The following is a 24,871-nucleotide window of genomic DNA, read 5'->3' as shown; positions in this document are numbered from 1 at the left end:
TTTTAAGAATATTTGTTCTTCCAACCCAGGAGCATGGAATATCTTTCTATTTCTTTGCATTGTCTTTAGTTTCTTTCACCAGTATTTTATAGTTTTCAGAATATGGGTCTTTCATCTTTTTCATTAAGTTTATTCCTAGATTATTTTGTTGGTTTTGGTGCAATTGTAAATGGGGTTGTTTTCTTAATTTCACATTCTGCTGCTTCATTATTAGTGTATGCAACAGATTTCTGTACATTGATTTTGTATACTATGACTTTACTGAATTCATTTATCAGTTCTAGTAGTTTTTAAGTGGAATCTTGAGGGTTTTCTTTATATGATATCATGTTATCTGCCAATAATGACAGCATTACTTCTTACTTGCCAATTTGGATGCCTTTTATTTCTTTATGTTGTCTAATTGCTGTGGCTGGGTCTTCCAGTACTATGTTGAATAAAAGTGGTGAGAGTGGACATCCTTGTCTTGTTTCCGACCTTAGGGGAAAAGCTCTCAGTTTTTCACCATCCATGATGTTGGCTGTGGGTTTTTCATATTAGGCCTTTATTATGTTAAGATATATTCCCTCAAGTGGCAGGCAGAGGGAGAGTAGGCTCCCTGCTCAGCAGGGAGTTGGGATCATGACCTGAGCCAAAGGCAGACATTTAACTGACTGAGCCACCCAAGCGTCCCCGCAAAGGGTTTTTATCATGAATAAATGTTGTACTTTGTCAAATGCTTTTCCCACATCTATTGAAATGATCATATGATTTTTATCCTTTCTCTTATTGACATGATGTATCACATTAATTGTTTTGCGAGCATTGAGCCACCCTTGTATCCCAGGAATAAATCCCACTTGATCATGGTGTATTATCTTTTTAATATATTGTTGGATTTGGTTTGCTAATATTTTGTTGAGAATGTTTGTGTCTATATTCATGAGAAATATTGGCCTGTAGTTCTCTTTTTTGGTGGTGTTTTATCTGGTTTTGATGCCAAGGTGATACTGGTCTCATAGAGTGAATTTGGAAGTTGCCCTTCCTCCTGTATGCCAAAGAAGTCATTTAAACAAAAATTTATATGTATGTAACATTCCTGTTTGAACTCTATACAAGACAGTAAGGCATATCCTTTAAGTGCCTGGTTTCATCATCTGGTGAAATGAATTATCTCTTTTATTTTTATTTATATCTACTTATAAATATATGTATATATCATCATCTAACATTCTATCCGTCTCTCTATTCTTTTTCATCTTCATTATCTACTTAACTCTTTCCCTTATTGTCAACCATTATATCCATTATATTTGCTTGATGACTGAATTTTCTGGTATATATTCCCATAAAAATATATTTTCTTGTGCTTTTGTATTTCAAATTCACATAAATAGCATTGCTTTCATCCTCTTGCCATTAATTTTTCACTCAGTACTTTGTTTTTAAGATTTTTCCTGGTTATTTGATTATTGCTCCTCATTGTTGAGTCCCTGATATTTACAAACCAATTTTTCTAGTGACGACCACATCAATTGCCAATAGTACCTTTTATGACAAACAATGCTGTGATGGTCATCCTTCCCCCTTACTCTTATGGAACTTATGAGAATTTCTAAGCTTTTATAATATATGGTTTGCAGGGGATTATTGCTATTTGATTGTTCTAGTCTTACACCAACAGCAGTGAATCTTTCATAATTTTTTATTTTTTTTGAAAAATTTCCTGATATACAAAACATTTACTTCCTGAATGTCTAGTAGAATTTATCAACAAAGATTTTGGCTTCTGGGTATTTGGAAAGAGATTTTTCATGGCCATTTCAGGGATTTTTTGTTTTGTTTTTGTGTGATTGTTTTTACATTTCACTTACCTATGGAAGTTTTCTTATTCTTCTTGTGCCATTTTGGCATTTTTAATTTTTTTCAGAATTGTATCGTTTACATCTAAGATTATTAGATAAGATTTATTAGAATATAATGTTTGCCCTTTACATTAAATTACTGTTGTCTGTATTTCCAATTTTTTACATACCGCATTTTGTTTAACATTCTACCTTATATATTTTAATTCTGTCTTGGGAAAGGGTTGTCTAGGAGATCTTATTAATCTCAACAAAAAGAAAATCTTAATTGAAATTGTATTTCTAGTCTTCATTTATTTTTGCTCTCTATTTCTTTGATGTCTACTCTTTTTGTTTCTTTCTGTTTATGATGTTACTATCTTTTAACCTCTGAAGTTGAATTCTTAGTTTATATTTTATAAACTTTCCTGTTTCCTGATAATTAAAGCTATAAATTTCCCACAAATATTGTGTTTCCAGAGTTCCATGGTTCTTGTCATGCCGTGCTTTCTTTTGCTTCCATCTAAATATTTCAGAATTACTGTATGGTTTTCTTGTTAATCAAAGGATTACTTACTAATCTAATATTTATATTCTAGTTATAGGTACTAATTTCAGCATCCTTGTGATATTATTCTGATGTTACTGAATATTATCTGATAAATTATATGTATAATTTTCCCATTTTATAGTATTTTTATTGTCTTTGTTATTGAATTATTATTAACATACAATATTGTATTAGTTTCAGGTGTACAAGACAGAGATTTAATATTTTTATATATTATGAAATGATCAACTTGATAGTTCTAATTACTGTCACTATTCAAAGTTATTATAACATTATTGAGTATATTCCTATACTATAAATTTCACTCCTGTGACATTTCTTTTATAACTGGAAGTTTCTACCTTTTAATCACTTCAGCTATTTTACTCATCCCCCCCCAGCAACCACCACTTTGTTCTGTGTCTATGAATCTCTTTCTATTTTGTTTTGTTTGTTGTTTTGTTTTTAGATCAACAGACTTTTTTTTTTTTTTTTTTAGATTCCACATGTAAGTGAAATCATATGTCATTTGTCTTTCTCTGTCTAACTTACTTCACTTAGCGTAAGGTCCTCTAGGTCCATGTTGCTGCAAATGGCAATATTTCATTCTTCTTTATGGCTGAGTAATATTCTATAATATTCTATTGTGTATGCATACATCACATCTTCTTTATTCACTCATCTTTTGATGGATGCTTAGCTTGCTTCCATATCTTGGCTATTATAAATAATGCTGCAATGAACATTTGAGTACACATATCTTTTTGATTTAATGTCTTTGTTTTCTTTGGATAAATACCCAGAAGTAGAATTACTGAATTATATGGTAGTTTTATTTTCAATTTTTTGAGGAATTTCCATGCTGTTTTTGTAGTGGCTGCAACAACTTAATATTCCCATCAACGGAACACCAGATTCCCTTTTCTCCACATCCTCACCAATGCTTGTTATTTCTTGTCTTTTCAATAACAGCCATTCTGACAAGTGTGATGTGGTATCTCATTATAGATTGATTTTCATATCTCTGATGATTAGTGGCATTGAGTATCTTTTTGTGTGTATGCTGGACATCTGTGTGTCTTCTTTGGAAAAATGACTATTTAGATATGGTCCATTTTTTAATCAGGTTTTGTTGTTGTTACTGAGTTGTATGAGTTCTTTGTATAATTTGGATTATAGCCAAATATATACCAATACTATATATTAAAGCCCCTCTCAGATATATCATTGCAAGTATCTTCTCCCACTTAGTAGGTTGCCTTTTCATTTGTTTGATGACTTCCTTTGCTGTACAAAAGCTTTTAGTTTGATGTAGTCCCAGTAGTTTATTTTTACTGGACTGAGGAAACATATCCAAAAAAGTATTGTTAAAACTCATGTCAAAAAGCTTACTGCCTAGGTTTTCTTCTGAGAGTTTTAAGGTTTCAGGTCTTACAACTCTTCAATCCATTTTGTGCTTATTTTTTTATATGGTTTGAGAAGGTGATCCAGTTGCATTCTTTTGCATGTAGCTGTCCAGGTTTCTCAACACCATTTATTGAAGAGACTGTCTTTTCCCCTTTGTAGTCTCTTGACTCCTTTGTCATAGATTAGTTGACCATAAAAAGGTTTTATTTCTTGGGTTTCTATTCTGTTCTGTTGATCTATATGTCTGTTTTGGACTAGTATCATTCTGTTTTGATTATTATAGCTATGTAGTATAGTTTGAAATCAGGGAGCATGATACCTCCAGCTTTGTTCTTTCTCTCGATTGCTTTTTTAAAATCCTTTTGTCATTTCGTATGAATTTAAAGATTCTTTAATCTGGTTTTGTGACAAATGTTATAGGTATTTTGATAGGAATTGCATTAACTGTGCAGATTCCTGGTATAATAGAGATATTTTTATAATATTAATACTTCCAATTCATGAGCACAGTATAACTTTCCATTTATTTTTGTTGTCTTCATTTACTTTCATCAATGTCTCATAGTTTTCAATGTAAAAGTCTTTCACCTCCTTGCTTAAATTTATTCCTAGGCATTTTGTTATTTTTGATGCAATTGTAAATAGGATTATTTTCTTAATTTCCCTTTTTGATAATTCATTAGTGTATAGACACACAGTAGATTCCTGTATATTGATTTTGTATCCTGCAAGTTTACTGAATTCATTTACTACTTCTTGTAGTTTTTTGGTAGCATCTTTAGGGTTTTCTATATATATACTATCATGTCATCTGCAAATAATGAAACTTTTACTTTTTTTTTTTTTTAATTTGGATGACTTTTACTTCTTTTTCCTGCCTGATTGTCATGGCTGGAACTTCCAATACATGTTGAATAAAAGTTGCAAGAGTGGGATTCCTTGTCTTGTTCTTGATCTTTGAGGGAAAGCTTTCAGCTTTTCACCATTAACTATGATGTTAGCCATGAGCTTTTTGTATATGATCTTTATTATGTTAAGGTAGGTTCCCTCAATATCAACTTCATTGAGAGTTTATATAAAAAAATGGATGTTGGGGCGCCTGCGTGGCTCAGCAGTTAAGTGTCTTCCGTCAGCTCAGGTCATGATCCCAGTGGCCTGGGATAGAGCCCTGTGTCAGGCTCCCTGCTCAGTGAGGAGCCTGCTTCTCCCTCTCCCTCTGCTGCTCCTCCTGCTTGTTCTCTCTCCCTCTCTCAAATAAATAAATAAAATCTTAAAAGAAATAGATGTTGAATTTTGTCAGATGTTTTTTTCTGCATCTATTGAGATGATCATATGATTTTTATCCTTCCTTTCGTTAATGTGCTGTATCATGTTGATTGGTACGTGGATGTTAAACAATCCTTTCATCCCCGGAATGAATTCCACTTAGTCATGGTGTATGATCCTTTCAATGTATTGTTGAATTTGATTTTCTAAAGTTTTGTTGAGGATTTTTGCATGTATGTTCATGAGAGATGTTGGCCCATAATTTTCTTTTTTTTTTGTAGTATCTTTTGATTTCATATCAGGGTAATTCTGGCTTCATACAGTGAGTTGGAAGTGTTTCTTCAATTTTTTTTTTTTTGCGTAATTTGAGGAGGATAGGAATTAACTATTAAGTGTTTTGCAGAACTCATCTGTGAAGACATCTGGACCTGGATATTTGCTGAAAGGTTTTTTGTTGTTGTTGTTGTTGTTGTTTTCCTAATTCTTCATTACAAGTAATTAGTCTATTTTAATTTTCTATTTCTTCATGATTCAGTCTTGGAAGATTGTATGTTTCTAAGAATTTATCCATTTATTCTAGATTGTCTATTTGTTGGCATATAATTGTTACACTATTATTTTCTAATTCTTTGTATTTCTCTGCTGATGGTTGTAATTTCTTCTCTTTCACTTCTGATTTTATTCATTTGGGATTTCTCTTTTTTCCTTGATGAATCTGTCTGAAAGTCTGTTGATTTTTTTTCTCTTTTCAAAAAAACAGTTCTTAGTTTCATTGATCTTTTCTATTGTTTTCTTAGCCTCTATTTCATCTTTATCTGTATTGCTTTCCCTTTTCTACTACCTCTGGGATACATTTTTTCTCCTGTTAGTAGTTCCTTTAAATGTAAAGTTAGAGTATTTATTAGAGATTTTCTTGTATCTTGAAGTAGCCTTGTTTTGCAATGAACTCCCTCTTAGAACTGCTTTTGCTGTGTCCCAACGATTTTAGAATGTTGTATTTCCAATTAGATTTATTTAATGTATTTTTTAATTCTCTCTTTGATTTATTTATTGACCCATTGTTTAATAGCATGTTGTTTATTCTCCATATATTTATGTTTTTTCCAGTTTTCTTCTTGTAATTGATTTCTAGTTTAATACCAATGTGGTTAGAAAAGATGCTTGATGTGATTTTAGTCTTTTAAAATTTATCGAGACTTGTTTTATGGCCTAGCATGTGATCTCTCCTACAGAATGTTTCTTGTGCGTTTGAAGAAGATATATATTCTACTTTGGTTGGAATGTTCTGTGTATATCTTTTAAGTCTGTCTGGGCTAATGTGTCATTTAAGGCTAATGTTTCCTTACTGATTTTCTGTTGAACAATCTATCCATTGATGTAAATTGTATTATTTGTTGTATTAATTGTAATATTGTTGTAATAATTGTATTATTGTTGTATTGCTATCAATTTACCCCTTCTTGCTGGATTGAAGGAATCACTCTTCTTTTTATTTTATTACAGTTTTGTTTTAAAGTCTATTTTGTCTTATATGAGTATAACTACACCAGCTTTCTTTTTGTTTCCATGTGTGTGGAATAAGTTTTCTATACCATCACTTTCAGTCTGTGTATGTCCTTACTTTTGAAGTGAGTCTTTTGTAGGAAGTGTATATATGAGTCTTGGTTTGTTTTTTTTTTTTTTTTTGTTTTGTTTTGTTTTTTGTTTATTTATTTGTTTTTCATTTGCCACTCTATATGTCTTTTGATTGGAGACTTTAGGCCATTTACATTTAAAGTAAATATTATAGGTATGTACTTAATGCCATTTTGGTTATTGGTTTTCTGGCTATTTTTGTAGTTCCTCTCAGTTCCTTTCTTTTCTCTTGTAGTTTGATTGTTTTCTTCAGTAAAACGTTTAGAATCCTTTCTCTTTTTCTTTTGTGTATTTACTATAAGTTTATGTGTGTGTGTGTGTGTGTGTGTGTGTGATTAACATGAGCTACACATATAACATCTTATGTGTGTAACAGTCTCTTTTAAGTTGATCGTGAGATAATTTTGAACCCATTCCAAAGCTTTGTATTTTTGCCCCCCATTTTATATTTTTGATGACATGTGTTACATCTTTTTATTTTATATATCCCTTAACTAATTACTGCATTTTTAAAAGGTTTTATTTATGTATTTGAGAGAGGGAGAAAGTGAGAGACAGTATGAGTGGGATGAAAGGGCAGAGGGAGAGGGAGAGGGAGAAGCAGACGCCCCACCGAGCAGGGAGCCCAACACAGGGCTGGATCTCAGGATGTTGAGATCATGACCCGAGCCAAAGGCAGACCCTTAACTGACTGAGTGACCCAAGCACACTTCCCTTAACTAATGACTGCATTTTTAATTAATTTTACAACTTTTGTCTTTTACTCTTTATACTTGCTCTATAAGTGGTTACCTACTGCCTTTCTTATTTACTTTTCTGATAAGTCTTTTACTTTCATATGTTTTCTTAATCTGGTGCTTTTTCTTCTAGGCTTAGACAGGTCCTTTTAATATTTCTTGTAAAGCCAGTTTAGTGGTGAGGAATTCCTTTAGATTTTGCTTATCTGTAAAATTCTTAAACTCTCCTTCAATTCTGAATGATAACCTTGCTGGGTAGAGACTTTTTGGTGGCATTTTTTTTTTTTTTCCATTTCAGCACCTTGAATACATCATGCCACTCCCTTTTGGCTAACAAAATTTCTGCTCAAAAATCTGCTGATAGCCTTATGGGGTTTCCTTTGTACATAATATATTGCTTTTCTCTTACTGCTTTTAAGATATTTTTTTTTTATTTTTAAGTTTTACCATTTAAATTATAATGTCTCTTGATTTGTTTCTCTTTGGTTTCATCTTATTTAGAACTCTCTGTCTTCCTAGACCTGGCAATTTCCTTCCCTAAATTAGAGGAGTTTTCAGCCATTACATCTTCAAATATTTTTTTTTCTGACTTTTTCTCTTTCTCTTCTTCTGGGACCCTATAATGTAAATGTAACTCTGCCTGATGTTGTCCCAGGGGTCCCCAGAGATTTCCTCCTTTCTTTTAATTCTCTTTTTTAAAATTTTGCTGCTCTGTCTGGGTATTTTCCATTGTTCTTGTTTTACTGCTTACTGATTCATACTTCTATTTCATCCATTCTATTACTGAACTACTCTAGTGCATTTTTAGGTTCAGTCGTAATTTGTCTGGTACTTCTTAATATTTTCTGTCTCTTTTTTGAAGTATTCTCTGTGTTCTTTCATTTTTCTCCTGAGATCAGTGAACATCTTTATGACCATTACCTTGAACTCTTAATCAGTGAGGGTGGGACTCTGTGTGCTTGCTTCACCCATTTAGGCCTCAGCTGCTGAGCAAACAAGACAGGGATTAGGACACTCTTAGATCCTGGTTATGTCTCAGTCTCTGTGCAGGTTGGGCAGTATTCAGGCATTCATCCAGCTCTGTTGTGGTTTACGTGCTGCACAGGATGTGTGTGAAATGGGGTGGACAGTGCATTCCTTCCAGATACTAGCAGGCTAGAGGGGGGGGTCACCAAAAATGATTCTTGTGACTCCAACACCAGCAAGTTAGCATGAGATTGCCAAAGTGGTTTCTACTCAGACTTCCATTCCCAGAAAAGTTTCCTGCAGTTTCCTGCTTCTCCAGCAGCCACCTTAAAATTAGTAAGTTGGTTCCTTTGCTTATGGTCCAGGCACTTGTCAATCTGTTTCTCTTGTGCTGGATGTCAGGGTGAGTGGATTTGCATATAAGCCCTTGAAGAGTGGAATGTTTATTCTCTATAGTTCTATGATTCTCCTGGTCTTAATCTCTGTGATTTTGAAAACCAGACATTTTTGGGATTTGTCTTTCTGGCACTGTCCATCAGGATCAGGGTGCCTGACGTGGGGCACCCCCCTCTCAAGAAAGGGGTCCATATTTTTTGGATCCCTCATGATTGTGGGGTCACTTCATCTGGGATGGGGTCCCGGAAGGGGCTATGTCTTTGTTTCTCCTACCTTTCTTGATTTGTCTCTTTTGTTTTTTAGTTGTTAATCTAGTTCTCAGGCTGTTTTCAGAGGAAAATCAGTCCATATGTATCAGTAAATTTTTTGTATCAGTTAAAGGAGGTGTGTACAGGGTCTTCCTAGGCTGCCATCTTGAACCCTTCCTTCTGCCCCATTGGTTTTTATGAAGCTTCCTTTATGGCTTAATGCATTTCAGTTTTTGTAAATGTTACATATGTGCTTTAAAACAATGCTATTTTTCTTTACCGAGTATAAGGTTTTTTATATAATTGCTCAAGCTGATTCTCTGTAGAACTAATAATTCAGATTATTCTTCACTTAAATTTTTAGTTTCTGGGAGGTTGTTTAAAAAATACAACACCACTTGTGATTTATTTATTTGTGTGTGTGTGTATAATATATATATAATCATTTTACATAATTAATTTATATATTAATTTAGTGTTAAGTCTATGTTATGTGAATATATATATTAATGATGGTTATATATTCTCATTTTATGGTTCCTATTAAGACTATATATTTTTCCTTAATTCTCTTACCGTATTTGCCATATTTTTACATGCATTTCATCTCAGATTTTAGTATGAGGTACTGCATGAAATATCTTGTTTCTTATTTACATATGTGTATATTTGTTTACAAATATGTATATTTGGAACTATATGTATATAAATATATTTATACAATCATGCTTTTGCCCTTTTAAGTACTTCTTTAAGATAACATATTGCTAGACCTTATTTTTGTCCCTTCAGAGTTTTAAAAAGTAAATTTAGACCATTTGTAATTATTATTATTACTATTATATTTGGTTTTGAAAAGGGAATCTATAGTCATTTGGGGTTGGGTGGATATAGAGGTGAGAGGAGATCTCCAAAAGTTTCTCTTAATTTGATTTCCAGCCATTTCTCATAAGCCATCTATACCAGTATGACAATCTTTGATCTTCCCAGTAGTTTATCACTTTTTTGGACCCTGTAACTCAGAGGCTGGCTTTTTCAGAATATTTAGTTTATAATATTAGCATAACTCAATAGCCCCAATACATTTGCATTACTCATTATTATTGTTCTTTTATTTACATTGTTGTCTTCATTTTCTTGGTGACTTTAACCCCTTGGTAACTTGAAATCCATAAAAGCTGTGGGAAGAATATTATATGCTTATAAATTCAAAAAAATTTTAATTTTCAGATTGGAATGTGTGTGTGTGTGTGTGTGTGTGTGTTTTGTATGTGTGTAATGAAAAATGTACTTAAGAAGTATGCATTTTCCTAAAAGGGGAGAAAATAATCCTAACAACAATGAGGGAATAAGATGAATCATGCACTACCTAGAATGTATCTTTGTCTACAACATGCTATTGAGTATCACCCATATAAACTATTCTGAGATTTTATTTTTTCTGTATGTTACATATGTTTTAGTTCTTAGAGTAGATTGTAAGTTTTTTGAGGGAAGAGGTTTTGACATCAACAATTGTAAATAGAAGGTGATGTCAACAAGATGGAGGTCTAGGAGGTCCCAATGCAATAAAAATAGTAAATAAATAACCACAAACTGATGAAAATAGTTCTGGAAAAGCTCTGGACTATAATGAAGAAACAGCAGAAACCCTGTGGAGCTCAAAAACTGAGAAAGACCACAAAGAAAAGTATAGGAAGCATTTTACTTTCATCACTACATTCTCAAGTCCAGAACAGCTCAAGAGAGATCCCTTGGAAGGATTTTACCCCATGTGGAAAAGCAGAGCTGGAGAACCCCAGAAAGTCTCAATTCCGTGGTTGTTTGCAGCCTTTGCTTAGAAGACCTCTACAGTCTTCAGTAACACTGAACCCAACTGATGGGGCTGCCCAGAGTCCCTGACTTTGCATTTCCTCTCTGGTGCTGGAACTGTCTCTGCAGTGAGACCTGTTCCCAGGGGCCCCACTCACTGTTGTGCCCTGCTCTCTGGGACTAGAATACCACAATGCCTTACTACCTATGGAGCCAGAACTGCTGCTGCTCTGCAACCAACCCCCAGGATTCTAAGTCAAGGCTTTGATTCACTAGTACTGGGACTGTACTACTACTTTCCTGCATTCTACTTTCTGGATCCCAAGTTGGTTCTTTGACCCACCATCACCATGACTGCACTGCTTCAGCCCTGTGACTCACCACCATGGTTCTAAATTGTAACTTTGACCCACCATATGTGGCTGAGATGCTGTTGTTCTTTGACCACCCCAGGCCCTATGTTGTGGCTTTGACTACTCACCATTACCAGGCTGTGCTGTTGCAGCTCTGTGCCTTATCTCTGAGATTCTAAGTTGCTACTTTGTCATCACTGGGGCTGAGCTGCTGCTGCTGTTCTGCAACTGCCCCACTAGGGCTAGGTCGGAGTGTTGACCCACCATCCCCAGAGCATGCTGCTGCTGTGCCCCACCCCCACTCCCCAAACCCAAGCTGCCACTGTACTCTGTTAACCCAGGGCCTGTGTCACTGCTGCATCCCCTTTCAGCACCCTGTGATCTGTATCACCACAGTGAGTACCAGAGACCAAGACTCCTGCACACTCCTGCACCTCAGACAACAGCACCACCACTGCAGCAAGTGCATCTGTGCTGTAGGATCCAGGCACTGAGGTAGTTCTGCATGTGGTTGGTCCCAGGACCTGGCTCTACTGCTGTTCAGTGTGCCAGACTTGGTTCCAAAAGGAATGTCCTTGGTTAGAAGATCTTCCATGGGTAAGAAAGGAGAACAGGAAGACTCCTGCTGCTATCACCTCTGAGAACTACCATACCCTGCTTGCCACTGCCACCCACAGAACCTCCAAACTCTTGGTCAAAGAAGACCCTCCACAGTTGCCATTAACACTGGCCTAAGCTGATGGAGTTTCATGGAGGCTACTCTGCTTTGCACTCTGAGGAACCAAAGATTCTGCACTCCACTGAGCCAGCACCCTCATAATTCAGGTGAAAGTCTTTCCTCATTGAAGCCAGTCTGAACAGTCAGGAAGAGTTGACCGTTCCCTCAAATATGCAGAAACCAATTCTAAGCCAAAAGAAACATTAAAAAGCAAACAAACAAACAAATAGATTTAAAAAATGACACTAACCAAGGCACACAATGATTTTCCAGTAATTTATCCCAAAGAAATGGATATTTATGAGATACCTGAAAAGGAATACAAAATAATTACTTTAGGAAGCTCAGTGAGATTGAAGGGAACACAGATACACAATTCAGTGAAGTCAGGAAAATAATGCATGAACAAAATGATAAGTTCAGTAAAAAATTCATTAAAAATAATCATACAGATTTATACAGATTTTGATCTTGGTAATCTTTCCATGATATATGTATTTGTGTGTGTGTGCATGTATTTGTCACATTATGCACTTTAAATATATACAATTATATTTGTCAACTATTCTTAAATAAAGTTGGAAAAAAGTAAACAATTGTAAACCTAATGCCCTAGGCCTCAATCACCTTTCAGTTAAAATTAGGCTGACATTATAATAGCTGCTACCACCTACCTGCCCAAGCAAGAATAAAAATCCTGTCAAGTATTCTGTTTATTTTAGGGGTATCTCGGGAGTTCATTTTTTTTTTTAATGGCAGTTTAACCCATGTTTTTTTTTTTAATAATTTTTATTTTGTTATATTAGTCACCATACAGTACATCACATCAAAAACTGAGGATGTACTGTATGGTAACCCATGGTTTTGGCTCTGATCTCATGTAATCACATTTGCTTGAAAATGTTGCCGTATATACCATGGTTATCATCCCCTAGAGACCTCCATGAAACCGTGGCTTAAGGATGTAAGAAGTAAGGGAAACTAGACCTGACTTTTGGTCACCTCAATGAGATAATATATGTAAAGAAACTTCTTGCCATGTAATAAGACTGATATGTGTTTTAATCTTCCCCTTCTCCCCTTTCCCCCTCAGGCTCCACTCTCCCCTCTAGCATCCCCTCCCCCCTTCTCTATTTTTATTCCCCAATCCTTAATCTTGTCATAGACACTTGCAACCAATCTCTCCATCCATTGGATAAGCAATGGTTGCATTTATGCTTAGAGGCCATCTATTGACCTCCATTGTGCTTATCTTCCCTATCAAGTCCCTTGGTTGCTTGTGCCCAGAATATCTTAGACTTTGGGATACTTGGCTATAAATCTTTTTATTTTCTACATTGCAGGATGTAATTTTTTTCGTACAAACTATATTTTCAATAATAAATGTTAGTTATTGGTAGTCTCAGTAAAATTTATATTACTAGAAAAAGCATACTATACTTCATTGGAAATTTAAAAATCAAATCATTAGATTCTTACAACAAAAATAACTTAGGATCCATTTAGAGGGTTAATAAGTTATAAATTTAAATCTATTGAGGGATAAACATAAAATGGGAAGAATTGTAATGCAAATGTGCATTTTAAATAATACAACTTCACTGATTTCCATGTCAAAATCATTAATTAACTAGTAATTTATCTTTCTATTTATCCCAAATCCTTTAATTAGTGATTTGTGTTAGGAAAATCATCATTATTTTTCACACTACAAAAACACACTGTGAAAACTGTTATAATAATTGGCATGTTTATTTAATTTATATGGCTCTTTACCAAATAGCTTTAGCTATAACACTTAAGTGGGCATAAATTTTCCTCTGGAAATGGGAGAGAAGTTTCTTGAATGTATTTTTATATAATCCTCATGTTTAAGGAAGTATGTAGTTGAGCTATGCTTACCTATTCACTATTTCTCCCAAAGGATTAAATATTTTCCAGTTCTGTGCCTTTGCACAGCTTAATGCTTTTTCCACAGCAGATTAGTTCAGTACTCTTTAATTCTTAGCTCTAGCAACAATTTTCATAGTAAATTCTCCCTTTGCCCCATACTCAGCATAGACAATTACTCTTCCCATTCTTGTTTCCACATCATCCTATAAATTCTTTATCATTGTTTTATAATTAATAGCTATCAGTCTCTCCAGATAGAATGTGAACTTCTGAGATCAGAAATTTATGTTATCTATACTTCATCCCTATCTTTTATAACATAGTGCTGACCATGTATATTCCAAACAAACCTGTGTTCAAGGAGTGAGTTAGTATGTTATTACCTTATTAAAGTAGTAACATGATCCTAAGATTAATACGTTCTAAATAGACTTTGGATTTCTTCACATATTAATGAGATAAATGGATAAAGCTGATTAGAATGTATATTATTAATTTTAAAAATATAATTAACTCCATTTTCTTTTTAGAAAAAAAATCAATATTTCAAAAATTAAATAGGTGTATCTTTTAAATGTTCCCATATTGATGCTGGATATCCTTCACAATGAAATATTGTCTATGATACATAATTAAAATTATCAAAAACTATTAATTTTTTTTAATTTATGTTTTTCCATTTCAAAGTTATAGCTTCAAAAAAAGCAGCCCATCAACATATATTAATTTTAGATTTTCCCCATATTTCAACTCAAAGTTTAATAGTGTAAAACAATGATGCTGTAAGAAGGGACTACAGAATTATCACTTTTAAGATTGTAGGTTAGGTAATAGAACATTTTTTTCCCCCAGCGATTTTTAAATCCTCAAATCTTATGCATTGTAAAATAAATAAATAATTTTATCCTTTATATGGAGAGGAGTACTCATATATGTGTGCATTATGTATGGAGTTTTTAGTGAGTACTTTCTCTTTTGATTATCTTAATTATCTTATGAATCTTGGCATTATTTTCTATCTAACATGTTTCACTACCTAATTCCTCATTTCTGCAGGCTATGTTTTCAGCCTAAATGCCCATAATTCCTTCACCTAGTTAAATCCTGCTCATCTTTTAAGATCCAATTTATGTCTTTCATGAGTATATGAACCAAAGATGTCTTTAGTGACACATCGTGAAAATTCTTATTGATTGTATTTAACACAATATGTAGTGATGGTTATGCATATGTCTTACCCATTTAACTTGAATATACATACTCTTGTTAAAAAAATCAGACAAAAAGTATTTCTGATGTTTACATTAGATTTAAGCCATGAATGTCATTATATATTTTCCGTAATAATAATTGATTTTATTTTTATTTTTTTTAAAGATTTTTTATTTATTTATTAGACAGAGATAGACACAGCCAGTGAGAGAGGGAACACAAGCAGGGGGAGTGGGAGAGGAAGAAGCAGGCTCATAGCGGAAGAGCCTGATGTGGGGCTCGATCCCAGAATGCAGGGATCACGCCCTGAGCCGAAGGCAGACGCTTAACCGCTGTGCCACCCAGGTGTCCCTAATTGATTTTATTTTAAATGTAAATACAAATAAATTTCCATCATAAAACTCCTAAACTTAATATTTAAATTATAATATATGTAATAAAAGCATAATACAAATATTATTAAATATAGATTTGATTTATAAGTAAATTCAGTTCCAGTTTGATTTTTTTTTTTAAGTTCAGTGCATGTCTCTTGTTACCTTGCTTATGGACTTTAGAATTCAAAGTAATACTGAGGATATCCATCAATCCAATAACAAGTTCTTTTCATCTTTTCTTCCTTAAAATCACATAAACATATCAAATATAATATGAATCTACAATAAGAAGCAACTATAATTTCAACATTGGAATTAATGACCTTACACCAGCATCTTAAGCCAAATGAGAAACAGCTCTAGGTTGACAATCTATAACTTTTACAGGTCATGTTTTGAATATCTATCTATCTATCATCTATCTATCTATCTATCTATCTATATCTATATAGCTATACCCATATCTTCCAAATCAACCTATATAATACATAAGATAACTTATAGTATATATTTCTAATCAAATTGTACATACGCTATATATTAATATGTGTGTCTGTCCCTCCACTAGGCCGTTAAATTCTAGTGTTCAGAGACTCTATTAGGAATAGTGCCCACTCTCTTGCAGATACTTTTCTAGACACTGTGGACATACCAGTTAAGAAGTTAAGACTGCAGAGTTCCTTTTGCTCAGGGAACATACATTCCAGTAAATGGAACATAAAATGAACACATAAGTACATATTATTCCAGGAAGTAGCAACTTCTGTGTGAAATGAATAAAAAGTTAAGAAGAGCAACTAATAATGGAGGTGCTGTTTTAGAATGGTGAAGGTTACTGGATGTTATAAGCAATGGATAAATTATTGAACACTACATCTGAAACTAAAGATGTACTGTAAGTTGGCTAATTGAATTTAAATTAAAAAAAATAGAATGGTGAAGGTTGAAACTTGTTGAGGAAGTGATAGTGGATCAAAAACATGATTCAAATTCTAAGGGAAGTATTTTAATTAAAAGATCAGAAGTTCGATTAAACTGAGTAAGATGGAAAATTCACCATTAGAGTTTCCTGAAAACATGTCTGTACCTCCAAGATTTAGGAGGCTTGATATACTATATTTTAATTGCAACTATTTCTTATTTTCCAGGCATTTTATAATTAAATTGCTACCAGTGAAATATGTTTTTGAGAAAGTGTGTACATATGTGTGTATGTATGTGTATGTGCACACACGTGTGCATTGAGGGCCTCAGGGAGGGAGCTCATGTGTTCATGGGTATGCGTGCTTCAGAATAGAAGAGATTTGCCACAACATTGTGGTGGAGTGGCTCTGCTGAAAGTCTCCTCTTCTCATCTTCCATGAATTTGATATTACTTAATATTAAGTATAAATATTACTTAATAGCTCTAATATTAAAAAACTTTAATATTTTACATTTTAACTACCTAGCATATGGAAATAAACAAATATATATATCAAACATGAGTATTCTGCTGCAAATCAACATTTCACAACTTTTGTTTGGTGGTATTTGTCTGGTAAACAATAATTGCATCAAAGAGAAGGGAAGAATCCTAAGAAGAAATTCAAACTAGGCAGACTTCTAAAATTAATAATCTTTACCTTTATGTTTGTTTGCCACCAAAATTTATATTTGTATATCCTTTCTTTCCATCCATTGACTATTTTCAGTTAGGATCTATTGGTCTTTATTCTTGACTTTAAAATTATATACATTTACCTTAGCTTCTATAGCATTACTGTATATATGCATTATATAAAAATTTGTATGTAAATACAATGCAAATAAATACAAATAGAATTTGCAGCAAATATTTCTAATCAAATTTTATGTGTGCTGCATGTTAGACTATTAATGTATAAAATGATTCAGCTTTGGTGAATGATGACATCTATTTACTTTAGTAACAAGTATGGATCATATGGATTGCGAGCAAGATTACTTTAGCCAGGACATGTCACTTTTGGATACTACAGACTTATTTGTCTCTTTTGTTAACATTTAAATTTTAAGATTCATTATGGACTTGATTAAATATGCCAGTAAAACTATTCCGTACATTTGACTTTTCTTAAATCCCATGACTGAAGGTTTGTTTTGTTAGTTTTCTCAGTACGTGATCAACCTAACCACAGTTTGAGTGTGCTTTATTATATACTTTAGGCAAATAAGTAAAAATACTCCCCCCATGACTCTCAAGAAAATCTATAGTCCCTCAGAATGTGCCACCCATTCAACCAAAGAAATTGGTATGTTTAAGGATGAGTCCTTAAGTAGAAAATAATATTATATTAGCTATCTAGGTAGCATGGCCTTACCATGTGCCTTTTTATTAATGGCCAAATGCAAACCAAGTCACTTGGGCTGAGGCAAAACAATAACCTAGAAATCTTTTCTTATCATTCCCATATTAGAGGGGGACAGATGCTGCATTTTACAGATGTTCCCTATGTCCTTCATGTAGTATAGACGTTATTTTTATGTACATCCAAAGGAAAGACTAAGTACATTCTCCCAAAGTAGAGGGAGAGTTGTTTTACCTCTAAGGGACCGATTCCGTTGTTCTTGCACTTGCTTCATTCTTTTATCCTTCTATGTGAAGGGAAGGCTATGGGATGACCAAGAGGCAGCTAATTAGCCTCATTAATCTAGTGATATGCATATGCAAATTTTAGGTAAAAGAGTATCCATGGGTTTTACTTGTGGGAGATTTATGTCTTTTTATTTAAGTGATTTACGCTTTATAGTATGGAATGAGAGGACAATTCACTGTCTAATGTTTATAACTCAGTTCTTTTATGATGGAAATTATTCACTTAATATTTAGATGGTTTCTTCTCTTTCTAGAGACCTTGTACTTCTTAGTAAGAAGGAAGGAACCAAGTAAACTATGTTTGAAGATACTGGGGCCAGACATTTAGTTTCAGTGTTTAATGAAGAGAGATCAATTTTTATGTTAGAGGCATCATGAGATGTTAGTAAATGCCATGCTAAAATGGAAATACCAGATAAGAAACATTCTTAATAATATCTTCTAGAGTGATAGCATTCTGCCCTTAAATGGTACTAGCAACCTATGCATTAGTGTTATTTGCTATAGTTTCGTTTGCCTAGATGCTTTAGGACCACTGCATCTCATTTTAGAAATTACTGTGTACCCCAATGTGACTTAATTTTATACTGGCCTGGCTAAGTTCCATTTATTATGTTGTATTTTTTTATATTTAAGACATTATATTATACAATCATGTATTCCTTCTTAATCCACACTATTGCCCAGATTGTCTTTGCCAATCTTTATCATACTATCTGCAAGGATCTATTTACTCATTTCTACCATTGAGCTGGATTTCATGGAGTCTATTTATGTAATTAATATAGCACTTTGGGATTCTTCCAAGAAATGGTGTAGTACAAAATAAAACACAAATGGTTTGCTATTATTTAATTTTGATACGTAGCCAAAATAAATTTCTTATTTTAAGACAGTATCAATTTATCAGAAAATCTTTTGAAAGACTATTAAAATTGAGTTATACCAAGGGATTGGCATTCTACTCTTGCAGACAAGATCTAAGTTTTCTTAATGTAAGAATGTTTTTCAAATGTATCATGAGGACAGGATAACAAATCTTTCTGACCTCTTAGGAGTTCTCACGTAATTAAATAATCACAATTTTCTCCTTAACATTTCCCTATTAAAAAAATTAACATTTAAAACATGAAGAAATAGTTTATAAAATAAAATTGTGGAAAGTATGTTGCCGGTGAATAATACAACATTTTAGTCATAGAAGCAAGTTGGAACAGTTATTACTTTGAAAATCCTAAATAATGTTTATTAAATATCTATTGACATGGTTCTAATACAAGTATTGCAGTGAATGAAGTAGTTTATCTTTATTTTTTTCTTACTTTGCAGGTTTGTTATTCTTCTCAGTCCATTAAATTAATTTCTATTTTTTTCTTTAAATACATGCTTCTTGAACATTTCCAGTTTGTAGAATATTTAAGGCTATTTTCATTGGTAATTTATGATTATATACAATTGTAAAAATAGAGAATTAGGTTTTAAGAAAAATATAATAGAATATAATATCAGTGAGTATTAAGCTTATTTCCCTATAATTAAAATAAAGCTAATATCAGTATCATTACAAACTTATGATGGCAAATCCCAATTTGGATTTTGACAATACCAAGCTGTCCTACTCAACTACTCTCACAAAAAGCAGTGCATTTAAAATCTTCTCTATCTCCTCAAATTTCTGAGAAATCATCCTACTTCACCACTCATCTGACTTTCCTTCTAATAGATAAAGAAAATAAATCCTCATAGACTAAATTTTTAAAATTAATCAGGTCAAACCTATAAACTTCTTGCATCTATGACTCCACCACTTTCTGTGCCCATCTGTTACATTGAAGGACCTAGTTCTTCTCCTATCTAAATGTCTCCACTTATGTTCTGTGTCACATTCAATAAATAACCTTATGAAATCCATCATATCATCTCTCCCTTTTATCATAATCCTCTCCATTTCTACTATGTATCTCCCATCATTTATACATTCTCAATACTCACTGATTTAAATAATCTAATACTAAAGATGAAACAAAGAGATGAACAAAACCCAAACATGATACCTGTATGAGTTTCACTTAATCTCCAATCACACACCACCCCAGGCTTTTCTTTACTACGCATTTTTCTCCCATTACATTTTTACTATATCATACATTTCTCGATTTCCCTCTCCTACTTCAGTAACTTCAGTTTTACTTCCAAACACGTAACACCACAAAACGTGTTTTCTTCGAAGTCAATGATTCCATCTATGCCACTTTTTTTTTTAGGAAAGAGAGAGCAAGTGAGCAAGTGGGGTGGGGGAGGAGGGACAGAGGGAGAGAGAGAGAGAGAGGGAGAGAATCTTAAGCAGGCTCCATACCCAGTGCAGAGCCCGAGGTGGGGCTCTAGCTCAGGACCCTGAGATCATGACCTGAGCTGGAATCAAGAGTCAAATGCTTAACCAACTGAGCCACCCAGGCTCCCATATACCACTTTTTCTAATGGGCATTGCCTTGGATATAATTGTATTGATCTGTCAGAAGAATTCTATGCTATTGAAAATCTCCCCCTATATAATATATTCCCTGGGATTCCATGAGTCCATGCTCTTTTGTTTTTTTCTCCTAAAATTTGTCTATCCTTCTATTCTCTTTTGTTGTCTAATTCACTTTATATTTTTCTTATATTGTTTCCAATACTTAGTTCTAGATCATTCAACTCTACTATATGTTCTCCAGATGCAGTAGTGATGATTTATACACAGGGTGGTGATTTCTAAATTTATATGTCTTGCTGAAATATCTCCCATGAGTTCCAGACATTTTAACCATCTGCCTACTTTGCATCCTCAGAGTGATATTTAAAGTAAAATCAAAGTCAGCATGTTCAAACACCAAACCCATGAAAAATTCAGGCTTTTTACTCTTAAAAGACAGAGTAGACAAGGATTACTTTAAGTGTCTCAGCAACTAGAAGGATGAAGAGATGAGGAAGATGAAGAAGAGGAGAAAGATGGACAAAGAAGTAAGGGAAGATCAGAAGTTCAGTTTTGGATGTGATATGTAGGCTGTAATTAGATATCCAAGTAGAGATGTCAGAAATGCAGTTAAATATATGAGGCTGAAGTTCCAGGGTGAGAATTGGCTAGAGATAAAATTTAAGAGTCCTTAGGAAAAGGATAGTTGTTAAGGCCAGAAGACTAGATAACATCACCAAAGGAGTGAAGTATATATGGAAGAAAGGTAAGGGCTCGATGTCTAGGAAACTAATGTTTAGAAATTGAGATGGGGAGAAATCAGTAAAACAGATGGGAAAGGGGTGGCCAGACAACAAGAGAGAAATTCACAGAGTGAGACTGTATTAGAAATCAAGTGAAGAAGGTATAAAAGTGTTTTTCTTTTTTGGCTATCTTTCTCATCTTAGAGGCAACTTCATCCTTCTAGTGACTCAGATCCTTGAAATCGCCCTCATCTCTCCTGTATCTCATGCCCCAAATTTATTCTATTGACAGTTCCAACTGATATTCCAACTGCACTGGACCACACTGTTCTACACCATTATCACTCCCACCTGGATTACTGCAATGCCCTTTCCACTGGTCCCTCTAATTCTGTCCTTGCCCTGTTTAATCTATTCTTAATAGCCGGAATGATTCTACCTAAATGCAGTTCAGATAATGTTACTCCTCTAAGAAGAAACTTTCAATGTTTTCTCAGTTTAAGAACCAAATATCTAACAAATGTCCCAGGTGCTAATCTATCTGACCCTTTAGTGGCTCCCATATTGTATTTCCTACCAAACTCCCCTTATTCAGTCCAGTCTAGTCTCACTGGACTCCTTGGTAGTTTTGACAATGCCAGGAACTTTTGTACCTTAGGAAGTGTGTGATTGTTTTTCTCTCCTAGAATATGTTTTCCCCAGATACGTGCTCGGAATATCGTCTCATCTCATTCAAAATATTGTTCAAAAGTCATTTTATCAGTAGATAGACATTTGGGCTGTTTGCATAATTTGGCTGTTGTTGATAATGTTGCTATAAAAAGTGGGGTGCATGTACCCCTTTGAGTCTGTATTTTTTTACCCTTAGGGTAAATACCTAGTAGTGCATTGCTGGGTCATAGGGTAGCTCTGTTTTTAACTTTTTGAGGAACCTCCATACTGTTTTCCAGAGTGGCTTTTGCCATTTGCAATGACATGGCTAGAGCTAGAATGTATTATGCTAAGCAAAACAAGTCAGTCAGAGAAAGACAAATACCATATGATTTCGCTTGTCTAGGAATTAAGAAATACAAAAACAGGTGAAATAGGGGAAAGAAAAAAAAGAGACAGGGAGGCAAACCATAAGAGACTCTCATCTATAGAGAACAAACTGAGGGGTGCGGGAGGAGAAGTGGGCAAGGGAATAAGCTAAATTGGTGAAGGGTATTAAAGAGGGCACTTGTCATGAGCACTGGGTGTTATATGTAAGTGATGAATCAATAAATTCAACTCCTGAACCTAATATTACACTATATGTTAACTAACTAAAATTTGAATAAAAACATAAAAAAATCATTTTATCATTGTAGACCCATGTAAAATTGCAGTTACTTACTCTAAAATTACCTTCTATGGTATTTTTTTTTCTAAATAGAAATTACTAACATTTATGTTACTTTAAGGACACATTTTTTTGTTTTGTTTTGTTTGTTTTGTTTTATTTCATTTCTGTTTTGTTCATCTTTGAAAGCTTTATCACCTGGAGCAGTGTCTGGCACATAAAAGCAATCTTTACATATTTACTCAAAGAATAAATGACTGAATGAATGAATGTCGAAAGAAAAAGAGAGGACAGAGAGACAGATTTTTTTTTCATTAGCAAATATCTTTTTGGAAAGCTTAAGCTTGCTTATCTTATATTATGGAAGGATAGTATATTTTTAAATCAAGTAATTTATATTTAAATTTTAGTTTTAATGAACAACAAACACTCTAAACTAAAAATACATCAGAACTGAAAAAATTAATTAACAAAGGACAGTACAGGATTCAAAAACAAAGGTTGGATAAATTAGGACAAAAGAAATAGCACACAAAGAATTAAAATCTAATAAACTCTTACATTGGATAAGTGTGTTCCATAAATATACATTTGTCAATATGCATTTTTATTTTCAAATCCAACTCTGAGGTTAATGCTTGCAGCAAAATAAGTTCTTCATATTTTTCACAATTTTCATAAATTTTACCAAAATTTATTGGCATTTATACAATTTTGAAGTTCTATTTATATAAATCTGTCATTTTTTATTAGAAATACGTTTCAAAATTATTTTTAGTGTGAGGCCCTGAAACTTACACAGAGTAAACTGTGCTTGAATATTAATTGAGAAGGTATAGAGGCACAATTTCTACTTAAAAACTTGAAATCAAGCTAATTCTTTTGGGGTTGCCTGGTAACTAATAAGGACTATGTCAAATTGAAAGACAGGTCTGACGGAAGCAGCCTTTGAATAAATAACAGAATTGTTGTCAACTTTAGCCTTCAAGTAGTGAGGCAGGGACCAATTCTAAGTTAAACTGAAGGAAAGACAGTTGAAACGTCTTTTGTTTTTTTACAGAATTGTCCACTGTTTGCCCTTAAACTTTTTTCTCACCAACAATTTGTGATTAATGCAGAGACGTTGAAAATAAATTCTGAAGATATCATCCAATATCTGTTGAAATTAAATGAAATGGCCTAAGGCATTTGAGAGGCATGATTATTTACTATTCATTACCATTTATTTATGAATCCATATTAATATAATGTATTATATTCTTAAAGAAATATGTGTACAGTAAGAATGATTACTATTCCAATAAAGATTGGACATAAATGTTTTTTAAGGTGAGATTTGTGTTACAGTGACTCCAGGGTATATGTACGAGAAAATATCTTGACAAGTCTTTAGTTAACCATGATCTGTTATATCAGGCTGTTGATCACATACTCACAGATTTTGACCTATTTCTGTTTTAATTCCAGCAGGAAAAGAGTCAAGACAGTTCAAGAATCAAAGGTAAGAAATGACTGTTTTAAGATCACAGTTTCATAAATTCATGTACGTATAGAAGAAGGAAAAAAAATGATTCATCTTTGAAAATATAGCTAAAAATGAGAAAACATTAAGAATTCAAAATCTTCAATGTAGTTTTAAAGCCATTTTGAGCCCTTTGGGAATTCTGCATGGTCACTGGGAATCCTCCATTGAGATTTCCTTTCTTCATATAGTGCTGTCGGAAACTTCAGCATACTTTTCTGCTAATTCTCTGAATTGTTCTCGTGGAATTCCTCCATCAGGCATTGTTCATAAGAGTTGGTGTTCTGTTATACCTATGATTTAGCAGATGAACTTTAAAAAACATGTCTCATGGAAAACCAAGTATTTAGTTACTGCTATCTCATTTTATTTTCTATGACAAAGCAAGAGAATATTTATATGTTAAAATTTGGTGGTAGCTAATGGCATAGTCAACTCTTAGTCAGACATAAGGAAGCTTTTCCCCACAATGGCATTGTCATGTTTTGATGTTTATTGTTGAAATAATAAATTGCTCTAGGTAGATTATAATCCTACAGCAAAAGGTTTCCATTAACTTGTTTTCTTGCTAATCATAATAATGAAATTTAACAGATTTTTCCGGGGTTAATCCTTCTGGCCTCTCCCTTCAGGTACTGGCTCTTCTTATTGTACAAGTTGGACATCCTCACCTGCCTCTTCCTTTCTGTAGTATTTAGTCATGAGCCTGACTATGGAATGAAGGACAATTTTCCTATTTCCCTCCATCCTGTTTTGCATAGAGCGATAGGTTTATTTTTACTTTTTTTTTTAAGAGTTCTACAAAAACAAAACAGACCAACAA

General features: G+C 33.5%; 1 protein-coding gene across 3 annotated transcripts in view; it reads left to right on the top strand.

The window, feature by feature from the left end:
- The window catches only part of FSTL5 (follistatin like 5), a 687,740-nt gene that overhangs the window by 51,187 nt on the left and 611,682 nt on the right, over positions 1-24,871 (top strand). For 2 of the 3 annotated variants that reach the window (XM_040626411.1, XM_040626410.1), the window contains exon 2: positions 23,997-24,027. In XM_040626411.1, the coding sequence (XP_040482345.1) occupies positions 23,997-24,027 (31 nt within the window). Of the gene's footprint in view, positions 1-23,993; positions 24,028-24,871 lie in introns of all 3 variants that reach the window. The other variant, XM_008685591.2, reaches the window with a different exon arrangement.

The sequence above is a fragment of the Ursus maritimus genome, unplaced genomic scaffold, assembly GCF_017311325.1.
Source record: "Ursus maritimus isolate PB19 unplaced genomic scaffold, ASM1731132v1 scaffold_11, whole genome shotgun sequence".
Lineage (NCBI taxonomy): Eukaryota > Metazoa > Chordata > Mammalia > Carnivora > Ursidae > Ursus > Ursus maritimus.
Note: the sequence above shows the minus strand (reverse complement) of the source record. Positions and strands in the feature narration are given on the sequence as shown.